Source organism: Peromyscus maniculatus, chromosome 3, assembly GCF_049852395.1.
Source record: "Peromyscus maniculatus bairdii isolate BWxNUB_F1_BW_parent chromosome 3, HU_Pman_BW_mat_3.1, whole genome shotgun sequence".
Taxonomy (NCBI): Eukaryota; Metazoa; Chordata; class Mammalia; order Rodentia; family Cricetidae; genus Peromyscus; species Peromyscus maniculatus.
The window spans coordinates 110,526,406-110,553,793 of record NC_134854.1 but is presented as its reverse complement, the minus strand read 5'-3'; the positions used below and the strand labels follow the sequence as shown (position 1 = coordinate 110,553,793).

The following is a 27,388-nucleotide window of genomic DNA, read 5'->3' as shown; positions in this document are numbered from 1 at the left end:
CACACCTGACCCTATCATTTTTTATTTTGTATTCTGGGTCTTTACATATTTTGCAAACTTGCCTCTCATCCTGCAGACCTTATTTTAGACATTAGTTAATTTTATTAAGTAACTTGTTTTAGACATTAATTTTGAACATTCATCTATCACTGAAGTTATTTAGCCACACTATGGAACATTTGGGAGATAGGAAAATTCCCATCACATGAATGTTACCTTTTGTTAACATGCAGGGGAGTGGGTGTCATGGTGACTGCAGCTCGGTGTCAGGAAGTTACAGTGTCTCAAAGCTGTCCATACCAACCAGGTCCAGAACTTCTCAGACAGGTGTGGTGTGCACACCCAGCATTCAGAAAGTAGAGACAGGAGGAGCAGGAATTCCAAGGCCATCCTGGGCCACGTGAGACCCCATCCAAAAAACAAAAACAAAACCAAAAAGTGTTCAGAGCGTTCCCATCTTCCCCAACCAAAGCTGGCCCCCCTCCAGCACTACCCTCCCCCACAGCTGCCGGTGCCCACCATGTTGCTCTGTCTCTACGTGAACTCTTGGCTCTGGAGACCTCAGGCTTGTGGGGTCACCACACTGTCCTTTGGCTGGCTTATTTTTCCTTACTTCTGAAAGCTGAGTGGCCACCGTTGTTTGGACAGCCTCACTGTCTCACCTTTGGATGGATCCCGGGGTAGCGGCCACTTGTTAGCTATAGTGAAATGCTGCTGTGAATGTGGTGTGCGGACACCTGCTTGAATCCCTGATTCCTTTCCTTTGGAGTGTCTACTCTCACCATCCACCTACTTTTTAAAAATATTTTATACATGTGAGTGTTTGCCCGCATATATGTTCATACATTACAGTGCCTGAGAAGGCTAGAGGCAGCAGCCCTCCCGGACCTGGAGTTACAGACAGCTGTGAGCCACCATGTTGTGATGCTGGGAACTGAACCTGAGGCCTTTGCAACAGTAGCAAGTGCTCCTCACTTCTGAACCATCATAGCTCCAGTACCCTCAAACTTTTCCTTAAAAAAAAAAATTCTGGCTGGGCAGTGGTGGCAGGCGCATCTCTCTGTGAGTTCGAGGCCAGCCTGGGCTACAGAGTGAGTTCCAGGACAGGCTCCAAAGTTAGAATCCCCCCACCCCCCACCCCCACCGCCCTTTTTTTTTTTTTTTTTTTTTTTATAGCATGCATGCTCTCAGGTTTATCAAGAATGTCCTGAAAATCTCTGGTCCAAAGTGAAAGGTCTTTGGACAGCCATGGGATATTCATATCTAGGAACAACTCTAGTGCAACTCTCCACGCACTGCTTCTGATGTGCTGTCCCACCTTCATTATTCGGCTTCCCTCCCTGGTGTAGGAGAAAACCTATTTGTTCCCAGGGTCCTGCTGACAGCTTCTCTGTGAGGGAACCAAACTGGGTGATCCAGCCGGGTGGGTTGTAATAGTTGGTCTCCAGATTAAATCTTTAGGGCTGGGTGTGGCTTGCCTGGCACACATGAGGCCTAGAGTTCCATCCCCAGCACTGAAAACACCAGAAAAAGATCCAATGTTTAACATATATATATATATATATATATATATATATATATATATATATATATATAATATGATATCTGTGGTATTGTCGAGACTCAATGTCTTCAAGATCCAGGTAGACATAGGACCTAGGGACCTGCTGCAGATGGTCTGGGCGTTCTGAGATCAGCTGTCCTTCACTAAGAGAGTCAGTGGAAATGGGTCAGACTCTGGGTGTTTTTATGGAATCTCCTCATCCCAAATTATTCCCAACTAGTTCATGTTTCAGGAGCCATTCAGCCCAAAGCTCCTCATTGCTTGGCAAGAACCTCTTTAACAGATTTGCGGTACCACCTGTACCACAAACTACCCTGTAAGTCATGGCCTGTGTTTAGGCTCACCTGGGTCCTCAGACATCTGCTTATCCTCACAGCAAAAGCAGAGGTTTGAGCAATCATGGCCGTGGAATCTTGGACAATGTTTCACTCACGTGTTTCACTCACCCCCTCCTCACACACACATTCCATTTTTTCCTAAGCTTAAGATTGATTCTGTTGACTTGCCTGTTTCTCCAAGTTTGGACTGGTTTTTGTTTTTTTTTTCAATTGTCTCTTTAAAAAAATCAAGCTGGGCGGTGGTGCATGCCTTTAATCCCAGCACTGGGAGGCAGATTTCTGTGAGTTCAAGGCCAGCCTGGTCTACAGAGCAAGATCCAGGACAGGCATCAAAACAACACAGAGAAACTTGTCCCGAAAAAAAAAAAAAAAACAAAAAAAAAACAAACCAACAAACAAACGAAAAAAATCAAATTGTTTTGCCTCATAAACTCATTGAGGACCCGCCCACCTTGGGAATGGCTCCACGATGTCTATCATCTTTCCTGCCTCAGGTAAGCTTGTCCTATACTGCGGTGGATGATAGGCATTCCTCCCAGCATTCTCCTTGGGGCTGTGTCCACTTCTGAGACCCTGGGATTGATCAATGAGACTCACTCCCTTCCCTCTTCTGGTCATAGGTCACCTGGAGGCAGGAGAGACTGGGAAGGACAGAGCTGGTCCCTAAAGGTCACACAAGAGGTTTGGTTTCTACCATGGAAAATGGGAGGAAGAAGCCAGGCTTGGAAGTGTCCCAGAAGAGGAAGGGAGGGAGGGCCTGGGCTGGCCAGCCCCACCTGGGTGCAAACAGTTGGAACAAAGACCCACCCCACCCTGGCTGCCCTGGTGCCTGGCCCTGTGGGATCCTAAAGACAGTGGTCACCCTGCTCAAGGCTTGTGGCTCCTGATCTGCCTGGGTGCTTTTGTCCACAAAATCCTAATTGTTTACCAAGTAATGACAGAGTGGTGGGAGTGTGAGGGGCCGATCCTCGTATGGAGGGCGGAATACAAACAGGCATCAGCAGCCCCTAGGGCTCGCTTGGGCTGTGTCCCTGTGGTCCTTAGCTCTCTCAGACCGCCAGTCTCTCACACTGGTTCGATAACTTTCTCACAGGTAACCCTCAATAGGCAAGGATGCATGAAGCATCAACCTATTCAGCAGTCACTAGGGGAACACCTATCCCAAGAACGCAATGGCATTGAGTGTACACAGAGGGAAGCCACTCACTTGCTGGCTGCCTCTTGGTCTGCCTCTCAGCACCTGAGACTGTGCCTGGAATGGATGCTCCAAAGTTTGGGGCTAACAGGAGAAAGGAAATAAGCCAGGGAGGGCCTCATGGCCTCGTGTAAACTTACTCTGCGTTCTGGGCTTGGATCCTGGCCTCTGGGTCCTCTGAAAAACTCTAGGTCTCGGATGTGGGAGTTCCGCATTCCAGATTCCAGATTCTAGGCCTCGTAAGCCAGGGTCTGGAGTCTGATGTCTGGGTTGAAGGCCTCATTTTAGGGTTCTTGCGAGGTTCTAGGTTCTGAGCTCCAGGAGGGCTCTGGATGTGAGGAACCTGGCTCTGGACTCTGTGGTTCTGGGTTTAAGAGTCCCATGCTCTGAGCTCTCCAGTTTGGATGTGGGTGTCCAGGCTCTAGACTCTGAGCTATAGATCCCTAAGTTTTTGAGTCCAGGGCTGTGATTCCTGATTCTTGGGTTTAAACTACAGGTTCTAGACAAGTGGCTGTCAACTTTGCTAACGCTGTGACCCTTTAATACAGTCCCTCATGTTGTGGTGACCCCAACCATAAAATTATGGCCCTGGTCCACAAGGACCACCATACTGGCCTAGCCTCCTGCTCACTGCAGCCACAGTGAAGACAGGAGCAGCTTGCTGTCTTGTGCCCAGATTTCAGCTATAGGGTTGTGTGTTTATTTGATAAAGTATGGATCTGGGAGTAGATATGCATGCATGTGTGTGTGGTGGTGGGGGGTTAGCAACCCCCTTTTGCCACACACTGTTATAGGTGTGAGAAGCCTCATCAGTGAGAAATAGGAACCACTTCAAAGGAGGTCATGTTCCAGGTATGAGATGTAATGATACTTCTTCTTGGCTCAGGGCAAACTTGTCTGGCTCAAAGTTCGGAATGGACAGTGTAGAACAATGATTCTCAACCTGTGGGTTTCGACCCCCTTGGGGATTGAACAACAATCCTTTCACAGGTGACACCGTTGGTGGCCCAGGACACCAGTGACTGCCTGCATCTGGGATCCACACATTGGCCAAGGGAAACCTTGATGAAAGATTCTAGGCATGTGATTGGTGACAATTGCTGAGATCACTGCCAGGGACAACTTTGTGTACAGGCCAGTGATTGGACACATCACTGACCGGATGCAATGATAGCATACTGGTGATCGGTTAGCAATCAGTGGCAGGGTGATCAAGTTTGCCAATGAACAGATTTGGCAACCTGGTACCCTAGAAACCAGAGCTGACCACACCTGGGGGAACCTGAGTGGTGCCAGGGCAGTTATTGTCTCTCTGAAAAGCCCAAACGGGTACCTTGCTGGGCTCTCAGAAAAGGAGGCTGGAGAAGAGCCCTGTCCACACCCATGTACCTTCCCTGAAAGACAAGAGACAGCAGAAACAAGTTCACTCGACAGCTCAAGCCCCATCAGGGATGTGGGGTCTCAGGGACCCACGCGAAAGGCTGCAGCATTCACAAAAAAAGTATTTTATTATTTTTAACAGTATTCACTTTAAAGGAATAGGAGGGTAGCATACAATTTTTACAGACAATATTTAAATGTTGTACATAGTTAACAATAACTTAGGTCACTAAACCAAAATAAAACAAGCCCAAAACATAAAAACAGAAAATACTGCCGATTCTTTTTCTTATGCGGGTACTAGCACAAAATAAGTTACTTCCAGTGACGGTGCGCTGCAGCAATTGGACGCCAATATTGCACTTAGTTGACTTAGCACAATTGTCTTCCCGGGCTAGGGGCCCCCTTGCTGGCTGCTGCACCACCGCCACCGCACACAGAATCGGAGCTTGGGACACATTTTATGTACAGCTGTACCTTGAAGGATCCAGCCAGCCACAACAGAACAGAACCCCCGGGGATCGTGGGGCCACTGCCTGCCCGTCCCCTGTCCCCCAGCAACCAAGAGCATAAGATCCCTCTTGTCCCCAGCCTCCTGCTAGGGCCCTGGGATCCAAGAACTATTCAAGAAAAAACTGTGAAGCTCAGCCTTGGTTTGTAGGTTTTATTCCTTTTCATACTGGGGCTTCTGTGGCAACGTACAATTGACTGGACCCAAAATGAGTTTAAAAATAAAACCACTCATCAGTGAGTTAAGCTTATGCAGTTTGGGTTTTGTTTTGAATATTTTTCTTATTTATCTTAGAGTGGAAGGGGATGAAGGGGTTAGCAGAAAAAGGATGTATTTACAGGGGTCCAGCTGGCCTAGGCACAGGCCGCAGCTTGGCCATCTGGGTCACACCAGCTTTGGCCTCTCGAAGCCAAGGGAATGATCTGGGAGACGTTTCCCCTTTCCAGAGAATGCTTCCTTCCTGTGACCCAGCCCTGGCCTGGGAATCTGCGCAGGACCGCCTGCGATTGTCTCTGCCCTCAAGGGCTGCGTCAGGGCAGGGGCTACCCTCCAGGCAGCGGGGGAGAAGGCTCAGGCTGAGGCCCCGTAAGTCTGCCCCCCCCCCCAGAGCCCTGACTGATGGCAGTAGGCCCCAAGGAAGGACCCAGAGAACACAAACAGTCCATGCCTCCATGTCCTTGTAAGAAATAAGAGCAAAATAAATTATTATTTTTTTTTGCCTACTCCTTTCTCCTTCAAAAAATGGTTTCATTTTTCTGTCCCCAGTCTCCTCCTTTTCTTGCTATAAACCTGTCTCTTTTGCTCTCCAAGCAACTGTCGGTGAAAAAACTTTTTTGGGCAGCACCCAGGGCGCACACAAGCCGTAGCCCAGTTAGAAACATTCACAGTAATGGCGGCACAAGGCTGGGAGTCCTCCAACGGGAGGTGGCTTCGGCCAGGCCAGGCTGGCAGGAGGAAGTGGGTCTCTTGGGATGGGCGGGAGCCAGAACTGTGTTCCACCCAGCCTGGGAGTGCCCGGCCTCACTCTGGTTCTGCCAGCCACCCTCGATGTCCATGTCTGTCCAGAGGCGGGAAGCTGTGCCTAGCCCATGGCCGTCACCATGCTGGATGGGTGGGGATGGCCGAAGGGGAGAGTGGAGGAGGGGTGGATGGGTGTGGGCGTGGGCAGGATGTGTCCAGAGTGGCTGAAGGGCGGGAGGTGGCCCACGGGTGCCATGTGTCCAGCCAGGGCAGCCGCACTGAATGGGGATGACTTCTCCTGCATGCACTTGGAGAGCTCCTCAAAGCATTCAGCCCCTTTCTTGCTCTTCTTAGACTTGCTGGACATCTTCCGGTTCCGGGTCTGGATTCCTTCCTTCTTCATGGTCAGTGGCCTGTTAACCTGGGGGCAGCCATAGAGCCTTTAGGATCCCTTCTCCACGGGTCAAGGGAGACTGGGTCACATATATCCCTAGGGTGTCAGGAACTGTGCCTTCAGCCGAGCCTCCAACGTCACTCACCAAAGTCCCCTTAAGCCTGCGTGGTCACCATTTCAGGAAAGGAGACCCCATGGCCTAACAGCCCATACCGTTGTTTTCAGTCCACTAAATGCCTGCACGGCTTTGCCTCCCCCTAGACACCTCTCATTCTCCCCTGCCCCTCACTTACCCTAAGACAGACAAATTCCCTGCCGGCCCTGCCCCCACCGGCCCCACCTCCAAAGCAGAGGCATCCTTCTTACAAGGAGCCCTTCTGGCCCTCTTGGGCTGGCCAAGCAGGCTGCCGGCTGCGGCTGCCGCTTCCCAAGCCAAGCCAAGCTGGAGACCGTGGCCGGGCTGCACAAAGAGCTGAGGTCCCTGGGGAGGGGTGGGGTGCACTCACATTGTGCAGCTTGTAGTAGAGGCCACAGGCGTTGCACACAGGGTCCCCGTTGGCGTTCCGGCGCCATAAGGTGGTGGTTGTCGTCTGGCAATTTGCACAACAGGTACCCGCTCTTCTGGCAGCCGACTAGGAGGGGGGGGGATAGCGTCAGAGGGCCCTCTCCCACGCCCCACCTTGACCTCCTCCAGGGCCCTTAGCACCACCCCCAGTCTCACCACTTAGCCCAGGAGCAGTGGGTCCCACAGGGGAATCAAGGCATCTCTGACGAAGGAATGTTAGAATTTGAGAAGTAAACTAGTTGGGAATCACAGAGCTTTGGAATAAAGAGCTCTTAGAATCCAAATGTCTGTAAACACCGACGGGAAAAGCAGCCTCTTCCCCCAACTGCCTAGTGTCTAATTTCTCAGGTGAGGAAACTGAGGTCTAAGGACAGTTTAGCCCTGTGGCCATCCTGAGTGGCTGTCTTCAGCTGCACGTCTCCTCCCCCACCGTTCCCCCTGGAAATCCAGAAGCCTGGTGAGTCATGGCGGCTGGGAGGCCAGGGCAGCGAGACCCTGCATTGCCCAGGAGAACCCAGAAAGGCCTGGGGAAGTGTGAGCCCCGGGATTCGAGTGTGGAGCTGCCTTGTCCTATACAAGATCTGCAAGCCACCAAGAGAAATTTAAATTGAATTTAACTACAGTTTAGAAACTAAACATTCAGTTCCTTTGACTGCACTAACCACATTCCTGGCGATCAATAGTCATACTAGCCAGAGGCTTCCATACAGGACCGAGGAGCAAAGACATTCTCATTTCTCACCTGCTGCCTTTACCAGACCCTACTCCCAGCCCCCCAGGAAATGCCAGTCAGAGGCGGGGAGTGGAAGAGAGGAGGTCTGGTCTCTAGAACAAGGAACTCAAGGTCCAGCGAGAAAAGCCTTTTCCTAGAATACAGATCACCGTTCCCCATCCCGTCTGCCCCAGGTGAATGGAGAGGGGTGGTAGTGTCCAGCCCCCTCGTCCCCCAGCAATCCTAGCGCGGAACTCCGCCGGGCAGCCAGTGTGGGGTGCGGCCGAGTCCAGCAGAGTCCAGAGTGGCCCGGGGCCTGAGCCTGCTCATGGAGGGGACCAGAGCTGGCCGCCGCGGGGGCAGGGAGGGTGAGTAAGCAGCCTGAAGCTGGAATTCTGACTCAGGGGCCAGCAGTATATCCTCCTCCCACCCCCACTGGCCCGCACCCGCCCTCACCCTGCTCCAGGGGGGAAAAAAAGGGGCCCCAAAGCGGGTGAACGATTTAAGCTCATAAATCACTTCGCCCTGAAAAAAAATATATTTATTATTCTTAGCATTTTACACATTATTTGCAGAGTGGAGGGTATTAGAAATTTCAAAACAGCCCAGCGAGAGGCAGGACTGAGTCGAGGTGGCTCTGAAAACTTGCCGGTCCGGAAACAGATACACGAAGTTTCCTTATCTACCGGCTGCAGATGTCCGGATAGGAAACTCCGGCAGGAGATCCGAAAGGACATTTTTTTAAAAATCACTCAAATGAAAATACACAGTATAGGTGACTCCATGGAAAAATAATAAAGGGCAGGTTTTTTTGGTGGCTGCTGTGTGTTATTTAAATAAGCGAAGGAGACTGTGAGCTGGGAGGTGAGCGGGGGGAGGCCAGAGCTGCCACAGGGAAAAGTACTTCATGACCCTATTTTTAAAAAGAGGGAATCGAAGGCCAGAACATGAGGGTGGGCTGCTGGACCCTGGGTTCTGGGAATCCTTCAGCAGTGGGGGGCGGGGGAGGGGCGCCCGGTGGCTGCAGGACAGGAAATTTGGCAGGAAAGAATCCACCAGAATGAAGACCGACCTGACTGACCCCCCAAATGATTTTAATGATAAGAGAGTTTCAGGTGGTGAAGTCTCTGCATTTGAAGTTTTGTCGTTGGGTTGTTTTCGTTTTTTTGTATTTTTTGTTTATTTTTTCCCTTCCCTTAACTAACTACCAGCTCCACTCAGGCCGGTGGCCACCGTGACCCTGCCCTGCCCCACACCACACCGTGCCCGTTCCTACCAGCCTCCGCTTGGGCTTGATGAGGGGCCGGTTCTGTCCATTCATCTTGTGGTAGAGCCCGCACGCGTTGCACAGGTAGTGGCCCGTGCCATCCCGTCGCCAGAGAGGGGTGGCTGTGGCCCCACAGTTGACGCACTCCCGGCCTTCTGCGGGGAACAAGGAGAGACACAAGGCCTGCTTAGTGGCTAGAGGATCCAGTCTGACACGCACTGTTGTATCAAGGGGGACTTCTAGTCCCACCCCTGCAGACAGAGGGACTCAAGGGGTCCCCCATAGAAGAGGTCCTGAGTCTTTTAAGGACAAATCCCCGTTTTAGATGCTCCTGAAGAAAAACAAAGAGAAGCCTTAAGTTCAGGGTACCAGGATTCACAGAGGCAGTAGCGAGCTACCCGGAAAAGGAACTGAAGACCAGCTCTGTGGAGCACAGGCTACAGCCACAGTTGCCAGCCTGACCTGGGTCCGGGGAGCCTCTCTTCCTCCTCTTCCCTCCCACTTCCGCCTCCCAACTGTGCCAGCATCTCCAAGTCTGTTCCCCATCCCTGCTACCAGCCCCTCGCCGCCGCTGCCTTTATGTTTGGTCCAGGGTCAGGAAGGAAACTTCTCTTCCCCTAGCTTTTCTCCTTTTTCAGCCAAACCCCTAGAATTCAGCGATCAAAGGTGATGTTTTTAAAAAATGAAATAAGTTCTTTCACTTTAGGTAAGGTGGCCTTATTTGTTTGTTGTTTTTGGTCATCTGGAATTCAAATAAAACACAAAACAAACTCGGAAGAAATGGGTTCCGAAAAAGTTAAAGACACTGACTGGGGTCCAGTGGGGTGCGGAGTAACTGGCATCTGGGACAGTCCTCCTGGTTCAGTTGAAACTGAACCTAGGAACTCAAGCAAGAGAGGGTGGTTTCTGAACTCAAGGATAAACTTTGGAGAAAATCTTCCCCTCCCTAGCTAAACGCTACGGGAGGAGCCCAGAGCCCTGGGTTATTGCCTGAGGGCCACATTGCTGGACAAACCCAGCTGGATCCAGCTAGGGCTGGCAAAGGGGTGCAGGCACCCGCAGAGGTTCTCACTCCTACCCTCAGGGAGAAGGATCAGGGTCACTAGGATACAAACAGGCCTTGGGAATTTTGCTTTGGGGAAATCTCCCAGGAGATCTGGAGTCACCGCAATCCTGAAAGCAGACTAGCAGTTGGAGAACCGGATTCCTTTAGGGCCTGCGTCTCTGCAGGGCCCCGCAGCATGTGCACACGCTCCCAGACACACGTACACACATGGCCACACTGACTCCTTCCCTCACCTACAGCCTGCACTCTCCCCCACACCCAGTCATGAGGCTGCTCGGTTTCAGCTGATCATTTTTGGGGGAGAGGACGGGGAATCTTATTCTGAGTGTGGGCTGCTGCTCACCAACCTTGGAGAGGAGGGCATGGTGAGGGGTGAGGAAAGGAACTGAACATTGGGGTACTAGGAGCACTCAAGGGCAGGATGAAAGTTCTCAGGGTCCCATCCTCCCCACGGGGAGCTACCAACACCTGTGGACTATCAGCAAGGACCCATTCTTGGATCAGGAGCCCTAATGTGGCCCCTCTTCAGATCACAACCCCTTTGACAGAGGCACACCCCACCCACAGGCCCTGAAGCCCCACACCTGCCTTTACCTGAGCAGGAGCGTGCCTTGCTTCGCTGCTTAGGGGTGAAGCTGGAGGCTGGGCCACCCAGGAAGCCTCCAGGATGGAAGAGGCTGCTGCCATACTCATGAGCTGAGGCAGGCATATAGGAGGGATAGGTGGGTATTGGGTGGTGTGTTGCAGGCTGAGTGCCCATGGTAGCTAGGCCTGGGCGCAGGGGACTGCCACCTTCCATCTTCATGCTCTCAGACAGTGACACTTGGTACTTGACACCGTCCTTGTCCTCACCCCGGGCTACACTACCCCCTGCAGAAGATGAGGCTGGGGAAGCGGCTCCCGTGGTGCTGGGGTCTGGAGAAACTTCTTTAGGTGGTGTGGGTGGGAAGCCGAAGAGATGGGAGCCAGAGTGGGCTGCCGTGGGGGTGAGGGAGGCCACTGAGCTCCCGCTGCCTCCCCCGCTCCCACCCGCAGCCCCTGGGTACACAGACAGAGGCCCTCCGGGTGCTCCAGCAGCTGAGGGGTGCAGCGGGGTCTTGGAAAACGGGCTGACGGTCCAGGGGCTGTGGTGATGGGCAGCGGCGGCAGAGAGAGCAGCCTTGCCCCCGTCCAGCCATGGCAAGCCTGGGCTGTGCAACAAGTGTGGTCGGCACATCTGGCCTCCAGTGAGACGAGCTGCAGCAGAGGAAGAAGGGTTAGTGTGGGCAGGGGTCTCAGAGCCCTGACACAGGCACACAGGATCACAACTCCGGGAACAACAATTAGCAGCCCCACCCTTTAAAACACCAGAAACATAACACCCCGGCCTGTAATCATCAGCAATATCAGTGAAAGGCCGAAGGACAAGTGACACAGAGCAACCCCACCGGACAGGGCCCAGAAGGATTCCCCCAAGACAGTTGGAAACGGACAGAAACCCTACAGGTCCCAGACCCTCCCCGAGAGGTCATTGCCTCCACCTTCCCCAGCCCGATTTCGCAGCTGCTCAGATTCCTGTAGATCCCACATCCGGGAAGCAGCAGCGGGCCGTCCTCCCCTCCAAAGCCTGGCGTGGACGCCGGGCTTCCAGAAACCCCGAGGACCGAAGCTCACCGTGCGCTGGACTGTAGGAAACGCGCGCGCGCGCGTGGGCCGGGTTGGCGTAGTAGGGGTTGCCCTGCGAGTCGAGATGGTTGAAGAAGACATCCACCTCGTCGGGAGGCAGCAGCTGCGCTGGCTCCATGTAGTTGTGCGCCAGGCCCGGGTGGTGCGAGTCGGGGTGCTGCGCATTTAATACGGCTGGGTGCGCCATCCAGCGAGGCTGCTCCGGCGCCACCTCCATGGTCCGCTACTGCGGCTTGGGATCCAGGCGAAGGCGGGGCGGCCCTGAGTGACATAGGAGATGTGAGGGGCACTGCCAGCCTCTGACACCCCCCACTCCCAAAGTCGGTGTCTTGAAAGCAAAGGCGTCCCTGTGGAGCTCCACTGAGGACCGGGGCCCGGGTGGGAGGAAAGCACAAGGATTCAAAACGAAAGGAAGGCGGAGGAAGGGGTTCAGCCTCCCACACTCGCAGGGAAACCAGCGTTCCCACAGCCACACACCCATGCACACGAGGTCACACACAGGGGTGGACCCTGACACCGGCGACCCCAAACAAACGCACGCGGAACTGAAATGAGGTTCTCACACCGAGCCCCTGTCCTCTGGGCACAAAAACACACGAACTCCGACTAAAAGTTAGAGATAGGAGCCTAGACATCCACTCTGAGGCACACAGCCCCCCCTACCCCCCGCCATTCACTTACATTGGCAATGTATACACAAACTAACCTCGACACCCCCGACCCCAAACACGAACACGCACACGCAGTTCCTGGAGCTGAGAGCCGGTCCCCAATGCCCTCTCTAGCAGTCAGCCAGACCTCTCCCCAAGGCATAAGAACGTAATCGCCCATAGGAGATCCTGGCCTGAGCTCCACCGAGATCCTTCCAATCTAGGAGTGCCCACAAGCCCCCTGCTCCTCAAACTTACACTCGCAGCGGCGCGGGAAGGGGAGGGCTCAGCAGTAGAGAGTAAGGGACACCAGGAGAGCCCCTAGAACCGCGGGTCCCGCGACAGCGCGTCCAGAGACTGGCGGGTTCACGGGATAGGGGCGGGGGACAGCGCGCGCCTCGGCCTCCGGCCCGCCCGGCTCCGGCCCCTCGGCATCCTCCGGCCGCCCTGGCGCCAGCTGCCGACTCCTGCACAGACATGAAGCGGGGGCCGCGCACGCCTAAGAAGCTGGCGCCAGCCAATCAGCGCCGCGCGCCGCCCAGCCTCCGCCCCCCCATTGGCTGCGCCCGCAGCTTCGGCCGCCGGACTTCGGGACTGACCCGCGAGCCGGCCCCCCTCGGCCTCCTGGCCCCCTCCCAGCGCCCTCCGGGCGGCCTCTGATGCCAACGCCCCCCCAGGGGACCCTCGCTGCGGGCAGAACCCTGCACCCCTCTGGCAGACGCTCGGGTCCTCCAACCTCTGCCCTCCCAGCAACTAGCCACCAATCGGGTTCCTGACTTGCCAGGAGCCGAGACATGCATCTTCTGGGTTTTTCTCTGCTAGGACCCCAGCCGTCCACTCTCTCCGGCGGAGCCCCAGCTCCTTCGCTACGGACCACAGCCAGCCGGAGTCCTGCGGACTCCCCCAGACCTCTGCCTCCTTGTGCAAGGGGCTGGTAGGATCGGCTGGATAGCACGAGTCTAGGACTGTGGACCCCTCTAGGGCACCCGGGCTTTGGGCACTAGGACACTTTTAAGACTGTGCTGGGCCGAAGGTCGCGGTCCGGCCAGTGGCCCAGGAAGAGGGAAGGGCTCCAGGCGTGGTCTTAGCAGACCACCAGGCCGAACTGCCTGGGGCGAAGCCGTTGAGCTGGGGACTGGCGCCAGCGTCGGCTGGAGGGAGACTCCCGGGGCATTAGCCATATGTATATTTTTTCCTCCTAGGGGTCCCCGAGACGGCCTTCGGGGAGAGGGAAGCAATGTTTTGAGCACTTTGTACCTAAAGTCACCTGGAGTTTTTCTGGCAACTCCTCCTTTCTGGGGAGGCCGTGAGCTCGGAGGCGGGTATACAAACCTAGCTCCCTCCCTGGGTATAGACCTGAGACCTAAGCTCAGAAAGAGGCTTGCTAGTCAGACTTTTGGGGGAATCTAGACAGGTGCGAGGGATTGGCCGAGCTCGACGCCCTCCATCGAGCCCCTCTATCTTTGCGGGGCACTAGACCCCCAGGGGATAATCCCAGAGGGGTCCCAGGTGGGTCCCGAGCCGGGGGAGGGCTGGGGTCCCCGCCACCCCCCAAGGATGGGGGAGGGGCAGCAGGATTGACAGTCCGTAATTGGGTAACTGGAGGCGGCTTCTCCGGCCCGGCGGCCCCGCCACCGCGACGCCGGGCCCCTGACGTCACCCGATTCGCCAGGAAATGAACTTTTTAATAATCCAAGGAGGGAGGAAAGCCCTCGGTCCCCTCGGCTCGGGGGGCGCCCAGCCCGGCTCAGCTCTGCGGGCGCGCCCCCATCACCCCCTCCCAGGTCCTCTGCGGACAGCTCTGAGGGGGCGCGCGCACGGCAGGGCCTCCTCCGGCCTCTGCGGCTGGCGTCGATCTGACTGTCCGAGGCTTTGGAACAGGTACAGGCCCGGGACCCGGGGTGCAGAACTGCACTGGGCCGGAAACCCGCACCTCTCGCGCCCTGGGGGGTCCCTCCGGTCCTCCGTGCTGCCTGCGCTTCAGCGCACCAGAGCCAGCAGGGGCCCAGGCGGCTCCGGAGTCCGCTCCCAGCCTAGGCAGGAGGTCGTGCGAGAGGGCGAGAGGGTCTGCAGGGGCGCAAGGCCGCAGTGCCTCGGGGCGGCCTGGGCAGGTGGGTGGTCTCTGTGCCGCCAAGCTAGCGCTCCCACTGCGCGGGCAGCTTAGGACCCACTCCCTCTCGGGATGGCTTTCTTGGCTTCACCCCGCCTTTAGACCACGATTCTTCATTCAAGTGCAAAGCGAGATCGCCGCGGAGTTTCCAGAGTGTTCGATGTCCCTGGAACCTAGCAGGAGCGTCTAAAGGCCTCGCAGCCCTGGCGATAACCCTACTCTCGGCAACGGTGCCCCGTGTGGCCGCATCCCAGGCCTCTGCTCTGCAGACTTCCCGGAGGAGAGCGCGGAGCGCAGAGGAAGCTGCCCTTGGCCGTGTAGGCGCCTCGGCTGGCAGGGCGGCAGGGCGGGGGGGCCTCCCAGCACCATCCCCGAAAGCAGGTAATTCCCCTCTTTTCTCTCCAAGTCGCAATTAAAATTATCTCCCTGTTTGAACGAGATGGGGGTTGCGGTTTCCACGCCACGTCGCCGACTGGGCAAGTCCTGCCTCTCGCAGAGGTGAAAGTGGTCAGCCCGGCGGGTCCCCAATCTAAACGCGAGCCCCAGTGTTGCCCACCCGCCTCGCGCAGAGCCGAGTGCAGAAGGGGATTTAATTACTCCGCTCGGCAGCTCAGAAAATCGCCACGCAACAAGGGTTTAGCCAGGCGGTTAAGCGACGCTTGAGCCAGGGCCTCAGGAGACCCGCCACAGCCTGCCTGCCCATGGGCATGGGGTCGGGGCGCGGGAGGAGGGGGGGATGTCCTGCTAGGTCCTTTGAGGCCCCGAGGCTGCCTTCTGGAAACTGCAAGCAACCAGCCGGCTGGCCCGAGCCCCTGCCGAGGTTGGAGCCCCTGCGTCCGATGCGGGACTGCTCGAGTTTTCCAGCAGGAACAAACCCGTGTGAAAGGGAAAATTGCCGGCTAGGTAGCAGGACACTGAATTGGCGAATAAAGGGGAGCCTGCGCTGATGAACGTGTGTCAGCCAGATCGATCCACAGCCAAGAACCCACTACTAGGCCAAAAATGAACGGCTAATAAAGCCCAAACAAACACCAGGGAGGGCCGAGACAGATCCCAGGATGGCTTAGATTTGGCTTCCCCCAGCCCCCGCCCGCCGACCCCCAAAACGAAAGCAGATTTATTCCAATTTACAGCCCCCTACTAAGAGGTCCCAGGACACCTTCAGGTGGACACTTTTTTTTTGTAGTTATTGTTGATTTTGGAGCGTACCTGGGGCTACTCTTCTCTGAACTAAACCGTCCTTTTCCTTCCGCGGAAACAAGATTTCTAGAATAGAGGGAGCCTGGCTCCCAAACTGAATTTTCTAACCACCATTTTTTTTTTTTTTTTGCGTGACCTGGAAGCTTCTGTAGAGCGGGACAGTGCAGGGGGGGTGGGGAGCTACTCCTGAGTGGGAGCTGGGTTCTGTGGACCCAGGCCCTTTTCTGGGTGTGGCCCGGATCCTGCAAATCAGTCTGAAAGGAGATGGAGTCATATAGGGCCCCCAGTTGGCGCTGCCCTCTTCACTTGCCCTTTGTTGAAACATCCTCATCCAAGCCGTACCTCTGGGAACACAAGTTTGCCCTCTCCTCGCAGCCTAATTCTCTCCTAAGGGCAGCTAACTGGTCGACTAGCTTAGGACTGCCTTCCAAACCGAAGTCGTTCACAACCCAGAGGCCTCCAGCCCTGCCTTAGCCACAAGCTTTGAGGAACACTGGGAAGGAAGTGGGGGAGCTTTGGTCACTATGGCTCAGTGTCCCCTCTATGTAGAGGACTCAGATATGTCCCAGGCAGCATCTATCAATTTAGAAGGACTCCAACAGTATCTCTCGCTCTCTGGGGTTCGCTTCCAGCTCCTCAAATCAGAAGATTCCCGCTTCCCCAGCATCTACCGTCTTAGTCTTTTGGAAATACAGACGCTGTGACCCAGTGTGTTAGGTTCTGGCCCTCTGGTGCCAGGTGCCTTGGACTCTGCCATTTCTGGTCTATTTCCACCCTCCATACCCCACCCGCAGACAATCGGGGGCCTTCTCTTCGCCAACAGCTATGCTTTGCTCAGAGGCCTGTGGGTCAGCGGCTTGACAACTGCTAAATGCATTTCGTTAGATGCAATTTGCTTGCAATTTGTCAACCCGGCTGGGAAACGCTCTCCAGACGCCTGGCAGACGCTTCGGCTCTACCTGGTTCCTGGATGCTGCCTGCTTATAAACGAATCCCAACTTGGGCCTCAGTGTAGACCCAGAACTCACCCCCAGATGTTCCCGACCTTGGGAGGCAAGTTTTTTTTTCCCCAAAACAAACGAATTTCTTTCCTTGTTTTCTGATAAAGGAGCAGACGCCATACAGGAGGCCCTTCTGAATACAAGACCTTTCCCCTCACTGCTGGGGTAAGCTGGAGTTCAGGCCCAGCCGCTACCGAACGGTTCAATGCCCGGTGTCCAGACAGGCCCAGAGCTCTGTCTACGCCTCTCCACAGCGGATCCCCGAGCCTGCGTCCGCCTCGTTCTTATTGAAATCCCACTGAAAGGATTCTGGCTCCGACTTGGGCAGGGGAAGACTTACATACCCTGCGCTCTCCCCCACCTGCACCCTCGCCACACAGGATAAAGGGCCGCGGGGCGCTTCGAACGGGGGGCACAAGCAGGAGCGAGCCGGGTTAAGCCGCGCAAAGCCGGTGCACGGGACCAGCCGGCAGGTGCAGCCAGCGCCCGGCGGCCCGGCTTGGGCGCATCGGCCGGCGCGACCCGGGGGTGGGGAACCGCCAAGACAAAGGCTCCAGCTCTGGGGTGGGAGGGGGGCGCGTCGCAAAGCTCTGGAAAGCCGGGTCTCCAGGTCCAAGGCTCCGGAAAAAAAACGGAAGGCAGGAGCCCCCAGGGAGGTCTCTGGGTTTCCGGATGACCTGGGTTTAAGCCACTAGTCGGACCGTGCGATCCGGGTGTTGGGAAGGCCGAGCCTGGGATCCGGAGGCTCGGGACAGCGCGGGCGGCGGAGTGCAGGAACTTACCGACAGCGGCGCGGTGGGCGGCGCCCTCGGGCGGCCACGGCCAGGGCTCAGCAGGGAGGGAACCGTGTGTGCGGCGTGGATAGTCGGCCCGCGGGAGCCAGCGTGACAGCGGCGGTCACCAGCGGGACCCCGGCGCGGCGCCCAACGAAAGCTCGGTGCGCAGGCCGTGGCTTTTGTCCGCTCAATGGGCCCCAGGACCGGCTATGGTTGAGGTGATCGCAGGCCAGAGAGACCTGAGCAGCGAGCTACCGCCCGGCTCGCCTGGCCACCTCTCTCGGTTCTGGCTGCCTCTCGGTTCCCGGCCGCACCGCGGCAGCTTTTTATTTCGACATCACTGGGGGGGAGGGGGGCGCCGCAGGGGGGCAGGAGGGTGCCCGGGCTCTGCGCCCTGTCTGCCGGGTCCAGCCGCTGGGCTGGCCAGGCTCGGGCCACTAGTCAGTTGAGGCGCGCACGCCCTGCAGGCCACTCCCGCCTTCTTAGGGCCACGCAAGCACTTCTGCTCTCAGGGATGTAATCTCAGAAAGCCTGGGATGTCTCTCTTTACAGACTCTCCCTCACAAGCAAGTACACAGACACCTGCCCCTCCTTCCATACACACATTGTGCACGTGCTGTCGCTGTGTAGATGTCCCCAGACAGGAGCTCTCCGGCACACAAACACCCGTGTGCACACAAAGGTATAAGGTGCACGCACACTCATCGACACAGCTCCCTCACTTCCTGCACGTTTGGCTAAGTGCAGATGTATTTATTTCCACTTCCTTCCCCACAGACACCCGTTCCCAACTCAGAAGCATTTTAGGAAAGGAGTTTCTGGTGTGTCCTTGGCCCATTACTGGCAAACCTTTTGCGTCAGCGAATGCCACAAGGAGAGCAAGAGACTTGTCCTTACACTGGTAGGAGGAGGCAGTCTGGTGGCAGTCTGAGCCCTAAGGAGGTACCTGAGCTAGGTAGCAATGAGAATCCATTCCTTGTACCACCTTAAGCGCCTATGAGAAATTAGAAGAATCCCACAGACTCACTCTGTTGGGAAAGACTATGCATCTGGTGTGCCCCATGCAGGGAGTGGGTCTGCTCCTCCTTCCCCATCCTGTGCCACCAGCTGTTCTAGGTCTTTCTGAATCTGTTGCATTGTGAATGCACTCTCTGCATGCAATTCAGTTTATGTGCCCAGTGGGCTATGTTTTCACGATGGGGAGTTCCTAGCGTGTTTGCAAAACTGAACGTATCCCTAAGCACTTGCTTTAGGTGGCTGGTCACAGCTTGACTGGTATCGGAGTGTGGCCCCACAAATGCATGTAAGACAGTGTCTGTGGAACTGGGTGTACGTCTCTGCGTCTAGATATCTCTGAGACAGACCACCATCTTCAAGAATCATGTGATAAGCAGAGGGTATCTCTAAGTATGGCTTAATCAGTGTGTTACCTTTGTGCATTTGTGTTTGTATCTAGACATGCATTTGTGTATGTGTCTTTAATAGTCTGGATATCCATGTATATCTTTCAACTTGTATTTAGGTGTATGTGTGTGTGTGTGTGTGTGTGTGTGTGTGTGTGTATGAGAGGGGGTTGCAATGTGTCTGGATATTCACTGACAAGTCTATTAATTAATGAGAGGTGTGTGTATCTGTATTTGAGGCCATACAGGTGTGTGGGTATCATGCACATGCATGTGCATGTGCGTGTACACACGTGTTTAAAGGCAAGGTCTCACTGTGTCACTGTGGCTGGCCTGGAACTCACAGAGATCCACCTGCACCTGATTCCTGAGTGTTGAGATTAAAGGTGTGTGCCACCACTCAGGGTTAGTATGTCTTAACGGCAGGTGGTGATTTCCAACTTTGAGCTGGAGGCAGATGGGGTTAAACATATCCAAGTATGTCTGCATATCTGTTGCTTCAGGTGGAACTGATGTGTTGGGCTTGGTGTTTGTGGGCCTGTCTGAGGGGTGGGCACCTGTGTCTATCACTCCATCTTGGACCTGTGTTTCTGTATCCAGGACTACTCTGTCTGGTAGGGGAGGAGTGTGGAGACAGTATGTGTATCCTCGGGGCTCCCTGGCCACGGCGCCTTCCCTAACCAGCAGGGCAGGCGGCCAGTGGAGCCCAGGGGTGCCATTTACTCTGGCACTTTCTGTCTGTCTGTGGGAGGGGGAGATGAGCTGATAAGCCTTATCTGCTATTACCAGGGCCATGCTGAATAACTGTTCTAATGAGGTGGCCTCACTGGGACCACCAGCTCCCAGGCTCCCTTCTTATTGGGTAAGGCATGGTCAGCCAGACCTGGAGCACAGAGACAGTCCCCTAGAGACCTGGTAGACCCTATGTCCTAGAGACCCTTTTAAAAAATTTATTTATTTATTTATTCATTTATTTTAGGTCTGTCTTGATTCTTAGAGAAAGGTCCTAGATACCGCATCGGGGAATCAAGTCCTCTCTTCTCTGCCTCTCTTCTCCGTGGGCGACAAGAGGCCCTCAGTCTAACTTCTGAGGTCATGCAGTATGAGACCCAGAACTTGGGACGGAGGGAATTGGAGTTCCAGTGACAGAAAGATCCAGAGAAAAAGAGAGGGACAAGCAACAAGGACTCCAGAAACAGATTTAAAAAAAAAAAATAAATGCGATCACGCTAAGGGGCAGAAGCACTAACAGGGTTGGCCCAGGGACTGGGGTACTCAGGCCGAAATAAGCAACAAGTGGCAGAATTAATCAGAGAGGTGGGAATAAAAGCAAAGAAAGTATCAACCAGAGAGAGGCAGGACAGCGAGACAGAATCGAAATGCGGGAATGGAGAGACTACAAAAACACGAGAGCAAGAGAAGACAGACCCAGAGAGACTTGGGGGGAGGAGAGCAGGGCTGGGGGAGAAGGACAGACCAAAGATGGAGAGACCAAGTCGGCCCGGCCAAAGGGAGGCCAGGGCCTTGGAGACCGGGCAAGGCATGAGCTGAGCTCCGCTCGGACCCCGGGCGGGGCACCGATCGCGGGGCGGTGGCGACGGGCAGGGGGGTCTGAGTGGGGCTGAGCCGCTGGCCGGGGTAATTTTTCATCTCGGCCGGCTAATCTTTGTTCCCGGCGAAGATAATGAATAGCCAATCGTTATCTGCCCGGCTCCCGGAGGCTGCTCGAGAATGGGGTTGTACAGGGCTGGGAATTGTTTCCAAAGTGCCGCGGAATAAATGGTGTTTCTTATCTCTGCCTTCCAGATTATCGCAGCCCTTTCAGAGCGCGCACAACAAATGCGCCCGCCATCGAATGCAGCATTTACCACCGCAGATCCGCGCGCCGATGGGCAGGCAGATAGCGTCCGCGGGGGGCTCGCTGGGCGGCGGGTGTGCGCCCCGGCTCTGCCCGGTGTGTTTGGAGGAACACGTGGGTATGCCAGCGAGTGGACTCTGAGCAAGCAAGGATGTGAGTGTGCGAGTAAGTGTGCCTAGACAAAGTGCACGTGTGTGAGCCCCTGAGCACATGCGTGGTGAGTGTTCGTGGTGAGTTCCTGGAAGTAGCCGCGGAGCGCACGCGGGGAGTGGTGCTGCACGTGACCGAGTGGGGAAGCATGCAGTGGATGTGCTAGCCGCGTGCACGAGCGAATTTATTGTAAGGGCCTACAGGTACCTGGCCCTGGAGGATGCTGTTTAGGGGTGCGGAACAGAGGGGTTTGCAGCCACTCATGAATGTAGCACGCGCAGGCCGCACTCCACAAGGTGTGTTTCCGAAGCTGCGCGGTGGGCGCAGTAGCCGGTGTTTGTGCCAGTGGCACAGGCTTTTGGAACCGGCACGCATCTGTAGGACAGTGTGTATCCAGGGCGACCAGGTGTGCAGAGAGACGCGCGAAGCGAAGGGCCATTTTCTGGCCTTGCTTGAGCCTGTGTTGTGCAGACTCTGGGCTGGACACTGGCTGTGAGGAAGAGACCTCTGTACGCCGGGTCCGGGGAGTGCTGGAGAGGGACACCCGGCGAGTAGCTGTTTGGGGGGTTTGAGAATGCCCAGGGGTCCTGGTCCTAAGGCCCCTCCGCCAAGGCCTTGCAGCTGGGGCGACAGAGCCCAACCTGCCGCCCGAGGACCCGGTCGTGAGTGACACACGCCGCCACAAAGGCTGTATTTTTCCAGGCCCGCGCCCCGCCCGCGCGCGATGGTCCCCATGGCGACGCAGATAGCGCGCGGCCATTTTCCTATCTCCCCGGAGTCTATTATACAGCGGGATTAGCTCATCTCCAGGCAGGTCAAACCCAAAGTCACACAACCTGCGGCGTGAGCCCCGCCTCCGGCCGCTCCTCCTCCGCAGCCGGAGTGGGGGAACCCCCGCGGCGGGGCCCGTACGCGGGAGCAGAGTGCCACCTGGCGGCCGCGCGTTCCGGGCGCGCTGAGTGAAAGGCTCCAAGTGCCCCAGGCTGTGGCTTTGTGTGGTCGCTTGGGCGACCCCTAGGGAAAAGCTGGCACACAGTAGGTACCCCCAAACCATTTACTGGAAGGATGGAGGGACTGAAAAGTCGATGACAGGGGCTGACTGCCAAAGGCCACCGCATGTTGGCAACAAAAGCCCATCCCACTGAATGAAGGATAAAAGCCGATCTCCCTTGCAACCCTGGCAGCCTTGCTGACCCCAGGCCCGGTTTCCGTCCTCCAGGGACAGCAGCCTTTGGATTCTCTGAACAGGAACGCTGGGTCTGCTGGTTCCTCCACCAGGAGAAGTCGGCCTGGGGTCAAATGTCACCCATCAGACAGCAGTTGCCCTCCTTACCCCTACCCCTCCTCTGCTTGTTAGTCAATTTCACAGGATTTAGTGAATTCTCTAATAACGTTTGCTTGCTCAGGGGTCTGCGATGTTCCAGACAATGGCAGAGCAGTGGAATTCTGACAACTGGTTGGGATTATCACATTAGGACCCGGTTGAGGACCAGAGGGGTAAGCCCCATGGGCCAGGGCGCACAGCTCTCTTTCCATCGTTGAACCTGGGATACCCACTAGCTGTGAGTTACAAGAGTTACTCAGTAACCACTTGGCCCCAGGGCCTGACCCCACCCACCCACCCCATCCGAATGGGAGCTACAGGGTCCCCCACTCCTCTGCACCTGCTGAAGGTGAACTCATCCCGTCTTTCTCTCCTAGAGCAGGTCCTGAGTGGTGGTGGTGGTGCCTGAACCACAGGAGCCCTCACTCTCCATTTAGGTTCATGAGGGAGAGCAGTCCTGGCCTTGGTCATCCATGGCTGACTGTAAAGCTGGGATCACAGGCTGCCAAATGGAACTCAGCAGACTCCATGCTGGAGGGTGGGAGCATTGGGGAGAGGGCTTGGCCAGGAGTACTTCAGGTTCTAGCAGCTTCCTCAGCACCGTCCTGGAAGAGGAGCTGAGTGGGGACCCCTCCACACCGTGCTCACACCCTCCCCTCCCACACTATCCACACACCCTCTCAGCTGGGCAGCTTTAGGCCAGCTGCTTTCCCACTCTGAGCCTCTGGCTCTGCCTCTACAGTTCTCCCTCCAGGACCATGGACTGTTGGCCTTGTGTGCGAGCTAGCCTTTAAAACGCATTTGGTGAGCCTGGCTTGTCAAGCTGGCGGACAAAGTTCCTGGCCTGTGCCATGCTGAAAGTCCACCAGCACTCTGGAGTGGGGGAATCTCACCTAAAGAATCTCACTTCTTGCTTCTTTGTGCCTGAGTTCTTGCATGGTGAGGGGATGCCGGAGTTCTGCAGAACCCCTCTGAGCACTTGGTGCCAGCCCATGCCCACCCCACCAAGCCACTGAGTACTCACTAGTGGGTGTGCCAGTTCTGCCTTCCCTTCCAGCCCTGGGGCCTTCCGGCGTGTTTCTTCCTGTAGGACTGCCAACCACTTAGCAATTAATTAGTCGATGAATTAATGCAAGCAACCTTTGAAGGAGGCTCATGGCCACACTATCAAGGTCTCCTCCGGCTGTGCATATTGAACTCCACCCGACCTCCCAACACGGTGAAGCAGCTAGACCTGACTCACCATGCAGATCAACACATCATCAGGTTATGGTATGTATTGGGAGGGGATATGCTTTCATATCCAGGCTTCCTCTGAACAGCGGGAGCCGTGGAGTAGAATAAGAGTGGATGCAGCCGCCGTGTGTGGTGGTAAGGCAGTGGGCACAGCAGCAGCCGTGACGAGGTCTGAGGAGGAGGTGCCTACCAGAACTCGGGAACACAATATATAAAGAGGGTTGACTGGGCCAACAAGATGACGCTGGATAAAGGTTTGCCAGCAAGCCTGGCCTGAGTTCAACCCCTAGGACCCACACGGTGGAAGGAGAGAACCAACTTCTGCAAGTTGTCTTCTGGCCCTTACACCCTCCCCCAATAAATAAGTGCAATAAAGGTGTCAGCAAACCAGTGGGATACACAGTAGGGAAATGCAGGAAGGGCATAGAGAGAAGACTCACTGAAAAGTAATGAGATGTCTCTTAATAAATCAAAACATCCAATTTCCTTAACCTTTTCTCATTAATTCTATTCCATATATATCAAATTATCAAATTGTCTTTTTCTGATATCTCTCTCTCTCTCTCTCTCTCTCTCTCTCTCTCTCTGTGTGTGTGTGTGTTGTTGTTGTTGTTCTTTTGTGGGGTGTGCTGGGGATGGAACTCAGGACCCTGCGATGACCTCCAAGCCAAGCCAGACTCAGAACTAGGACCATTTTTGAAAGACAAATTGCAGCCCTCTGAGTCAGGATTCATGAGCAGTGGTGTCGCATGCCTTTAATCCCAGCACTCAAGAGGAAGAGGCAGGTGGATCTCTGATTTCTAGGCCAGCCTGGTCTACAGAGTGAGTTCCAGGACAGCCAGGGCTATGTAGAGAGACATTGTCTCAAAAAAAAAAAAAAAAAACTGAATAAATAAGAATTCTCTGGACTTACTGGCCTTGGTTGTGATGGTCCATTTGTATTTCCTCATCCATTTTGGAGACAGAATGGACTCGAGGTAACAGTATGGAGGGCAGAGAAGCACCTGGAGGATGGTGAGGTGAGGCCAGGGTCCCACCCTGCAGTCTGTCTGTCCAAAATCTGACCTTCTCTCCATCTGCATAGCTGCTCCTCTGTTCCCTGCTGCTATCTTTTCCGGCCTGGATTACCATAGCAACATTCTCTCTGAACATCACAGCCAGGGTCCTGTGGAAACCTCTCCCACCCTGCTAGGAGAAGCCCCAAGAGCTGATCCTTTGTTACTGTTCCAGCCACTGAGATGTCCTCCTGCCTCACTCACACGGTTCGGCCCTCTCCCCAGGTATGGGTGTCATCTTCCCAGTCCACTTCTTGCTCAGCTGGGAGAGGAGCGAATAGCAGGAATCAGGAGAGTCTGAGGGCTTACAGCTTCTGAGTGGGCTGCTGGGCAGCACAGTGCCCGGGATTCCGCAGGGCACAGGCAGCCAAGGCTGGTGATCAGGCCAGAGACATAACCTGCAATGAAGATAAACAAAAATCCAAGGCTCAGTGTAGGGCCAGAGGTCAGCTATGGGCCAGGTTAGGCCACCTGTGGAGACTGGGATGCAGGACTGGACATCATGGGCACACAGGGGTTCCATCTTGGACCCCACAGCCACTCAATGCAGAGTACCCATGTTCCCCCAAACCTCCAGCATGGCCAATCAGAACTTCCTGGAGCAAGATGCATTAGCTGAGGGTAGGGACATAATTCAGGCCTAGGAGAATCACATTCGGACACTCATCTATTTTCTCAAATAGCTCTGCCCTTTTCTTGTTCAGGGCTTCGAGCTTCTGGTACCATCTTTGTGCCACACAGAAGCCTTCCTAACAACAGAGCCACACAAGGGCAGAGCTGACAGAGACAGAGGAGAGAGAGAGAGAGAGAGAGAGAGAGAGAGAGAGAGAGAGAGAGAGAGAGAGAGATTTGTGCTATGCTACCGTGTGTGTGTGTGTGTGTGTGTGTGTGTGTGTGTGTGTGTGTGTGGTGTGTGTGTGTGTGTGTGTGTGTGTGTGTGTGTGTGTGTGTGTGTTGTTTCTTGAGACAGGATTTCTCTGTGTAGCCCTGGCTTTTCTGGAACTCACTCTGTAGACCAGGCTGGCCTCAAACTCAGAGATCAGCCTGCCTTTGGCACCTGAGTGCTGGGATTAAATGTGGGCACCACCACACCCAGATCCTACTGTTCTCTCTAAACCCCAGGGCTTTAGGCCAGACATAGCCTGACCTTTGCAGTTCCCTAAGAAAATATGGCGCCTCTATGTTTTTCCCTTTCGTTGGTTCGAGGTGAGCTTTTACTTCTAACAACTGGACCTGCTCTGACCCCACAGCTGTGGTTGGTCAAAACAGCTACAGTCTCTGCCTCTGAGAGGGACAACCCTCCTCTGGCTGACTACTAGTAGGCTCTTGCCAATGACCTGGAGTGGTAGAAATGGTGCCTTGAAGTGTCCTGGACCAAACCTAGATTATCCTCTCCCACCTATGATTTCTTGAAAGTCTTGGGAATCCTGAGCAGACACAAAAAAGCCCAGGCAGGCAAGGCCACTGTGGGGTGAGTGTGGAAGTCACAGCAGTCAGGAGAGGGCTCTATCAGGTCTCAGCTGTGCTGGACACAGATACCCGGGGGCAGGTGAGCGACCCCTGTGAGTCCCTTTCTTCATCTACCAAGATTTCTTTCCTTCTTCATTCCAGTGCGAACAGTATAAAGAGATGATTGGTGTGTCTGGATCTAACACGCAAAACAGAAACCACTTTGAAAAAATGAAAAAGGGGTTGGTGAGATGGTTCATTGGGTAAAGGTGCCTCCCAGCAAGTCTGACGACCTGAGCCTGATCCTCAGGACCCAAACGGAGGAAGGAGGAGCCACTGCTCTCAAATTGTCCTCTGACCTCCACACATGTGTGTTGTGTACAGGTACATACCACACATGCACGCACACACATACAGACAATATAATTGTGTGCGGGCAGAATAGATGGTAGTACAGCATGAGAGGGCTGGAAGTTGTCAGTATGTTTTGTATGTGTGTGAAACTGTCTAAAAACAAATTTAATAAAGTATATATAAAAATCTTTTCATTTGAAAAGCTGTGTGCTGTTCCGTCATAGTTTCTCATTTTTATAGAATTTCTCTCAGCCTTTGTTCAGTGCATAAATCTACTTCAATTTACTAAATTGCTTTCCTGTCATTAGACATTAAGGTCTTTATTTTAATTATTAAAAATGTTCCAGTAAACATGAGCCAAATTTCCAAAGCTTAAAAATTTAAAAAGAAAGCTGAACAATCTGTTAAAAATTTAACTTGGGTGTGGTGGCACACATCTTTAATCCCAGCACTTGGGGGGTAGAGGCAGGCAGATCTCTGTGAGTTCGAGTCCAGCCTGGTCTACATAGGGGGTTCCAAGCCACCATCCAGAATTACAAGGTAAGACCCTGTCTCAAGAAAGAAATGGAAAGGAACACCAGCAAACAAAACAGAATTTCAGTTCAGAGTCATAGTGGCACCGGGGATGGAACTTCAGGGAAAGGGGACAGTGACAATGAGTCACAAGAAGTTACCACCCCCTTGGGTTGGGGAGGGAACTCAGGAAGAGGGAGCTCTGGGAAGTGTAGCCTGTGAAAATAAAGCCATACACCAGCGAAACCACCTGTGTGGGTCAGCCTGTTACTGCGTGAGGGGAAAGTCTCTCTCTCTCTCTCTCTCTCTCTCTCTCTCTCTCTCTCTCTCTCTCTCTCTCTCTCAACTTATTTATTTATTTGGTTTTTAGAGACAGGGTTTCTCTGTGTAACATTCCTGACTGTCCTGGATCTCACTTTGTAGACCAGGCTGGCTTCGAACTCACAGAGATCCACCTGTCTCTGCCTCCCGAGTGCTGCGATTAAAGGCATTTGCCACCCCCGCCCACTGACAAATGTATTTTCAAAAGAAGACAGGGTTTCTGGTCCAGTTTTGGAGAGTTCAGGCCTTGGTCAGTTAACACTGCTGGTCTGTGGTAAGCGGGGTAGAGCAAAGATCCTCACTTCAAGACCTAGTGCTAAAGAGAAGACACTGGTCCATAGTCCCCTTCAAGGACACACCTCCAATGACCA

General features: G+C 54.6%; 1 protein-coding gene and 1 long non-coding RNA gene across 5 annotated transcripts; one reads left to right on the top strand and one right to left on the bottom strand.

Moving 5' to 3' along the window:
• Nucleotides 1–4,586: 4,586 nt before the first annotated feature.
• Gata2 (GATA binding protein 2) lies at nt 4,587–17,501 on the bottom strand. Of its 2 annotated transcripts, none has more exons than XM_015989491.3 (6): nt 17,361–17,501; nt 11,606–11,878; nt 10,547–11,188; nt 8,896–9,041; nt 6,849–6,974; nt 4,587–6,369 (listed from the first exon to the last, which is right to left on the bottom strand). In XM_015989491.3, the coding sequence occupies exons 2-6, from the start codon at nt 11,832–11,834 to the stop codon at nt 6,070–6,072; spliced, it is 1,443 nt and encodes a 480-aa protein (XP_015844977.1). In that variant the 5' UTR covers nt 11,835–11,878; nt 17,361–17,501; the 3' UTR covers nt 4,587–6,069. The 2 variants fall into 2 exon arrangements, with proteins under 2 accessions (XP_015844977.1, XP_006996201.1); XM_006996139.4 differs by lacking the exon at nt 17,361–17,501 and adding an exon at nt 12,526–12,722.
• Nucleotides 12,873–26,982, top strand: LOC121828207 (uncharacterized). 3 transcript variants are annotated; one of them, XR_013049981.1, is made up of 3 exons: nt 12,873–14,148; nt 14,480–20,780; nt 22,172–26,979. It is a non-coding gene; the product is annotated as an uncharacterized LOC121828207 (long non-coding RNA). The 3 variants fall into 3 exon arrangements; XR_013049982.1 differs by having other exon boundaries at nt 14,480–23,361; nt 25,992–26,977; XR_013049983.1 differs by having other exon boundaries at nt 12,876–14,148; nt 14,480–14,758; nt 20,564–26,982.
• Nucleotides 26,983–27,388: the final 406 nt, after the last annotated feature.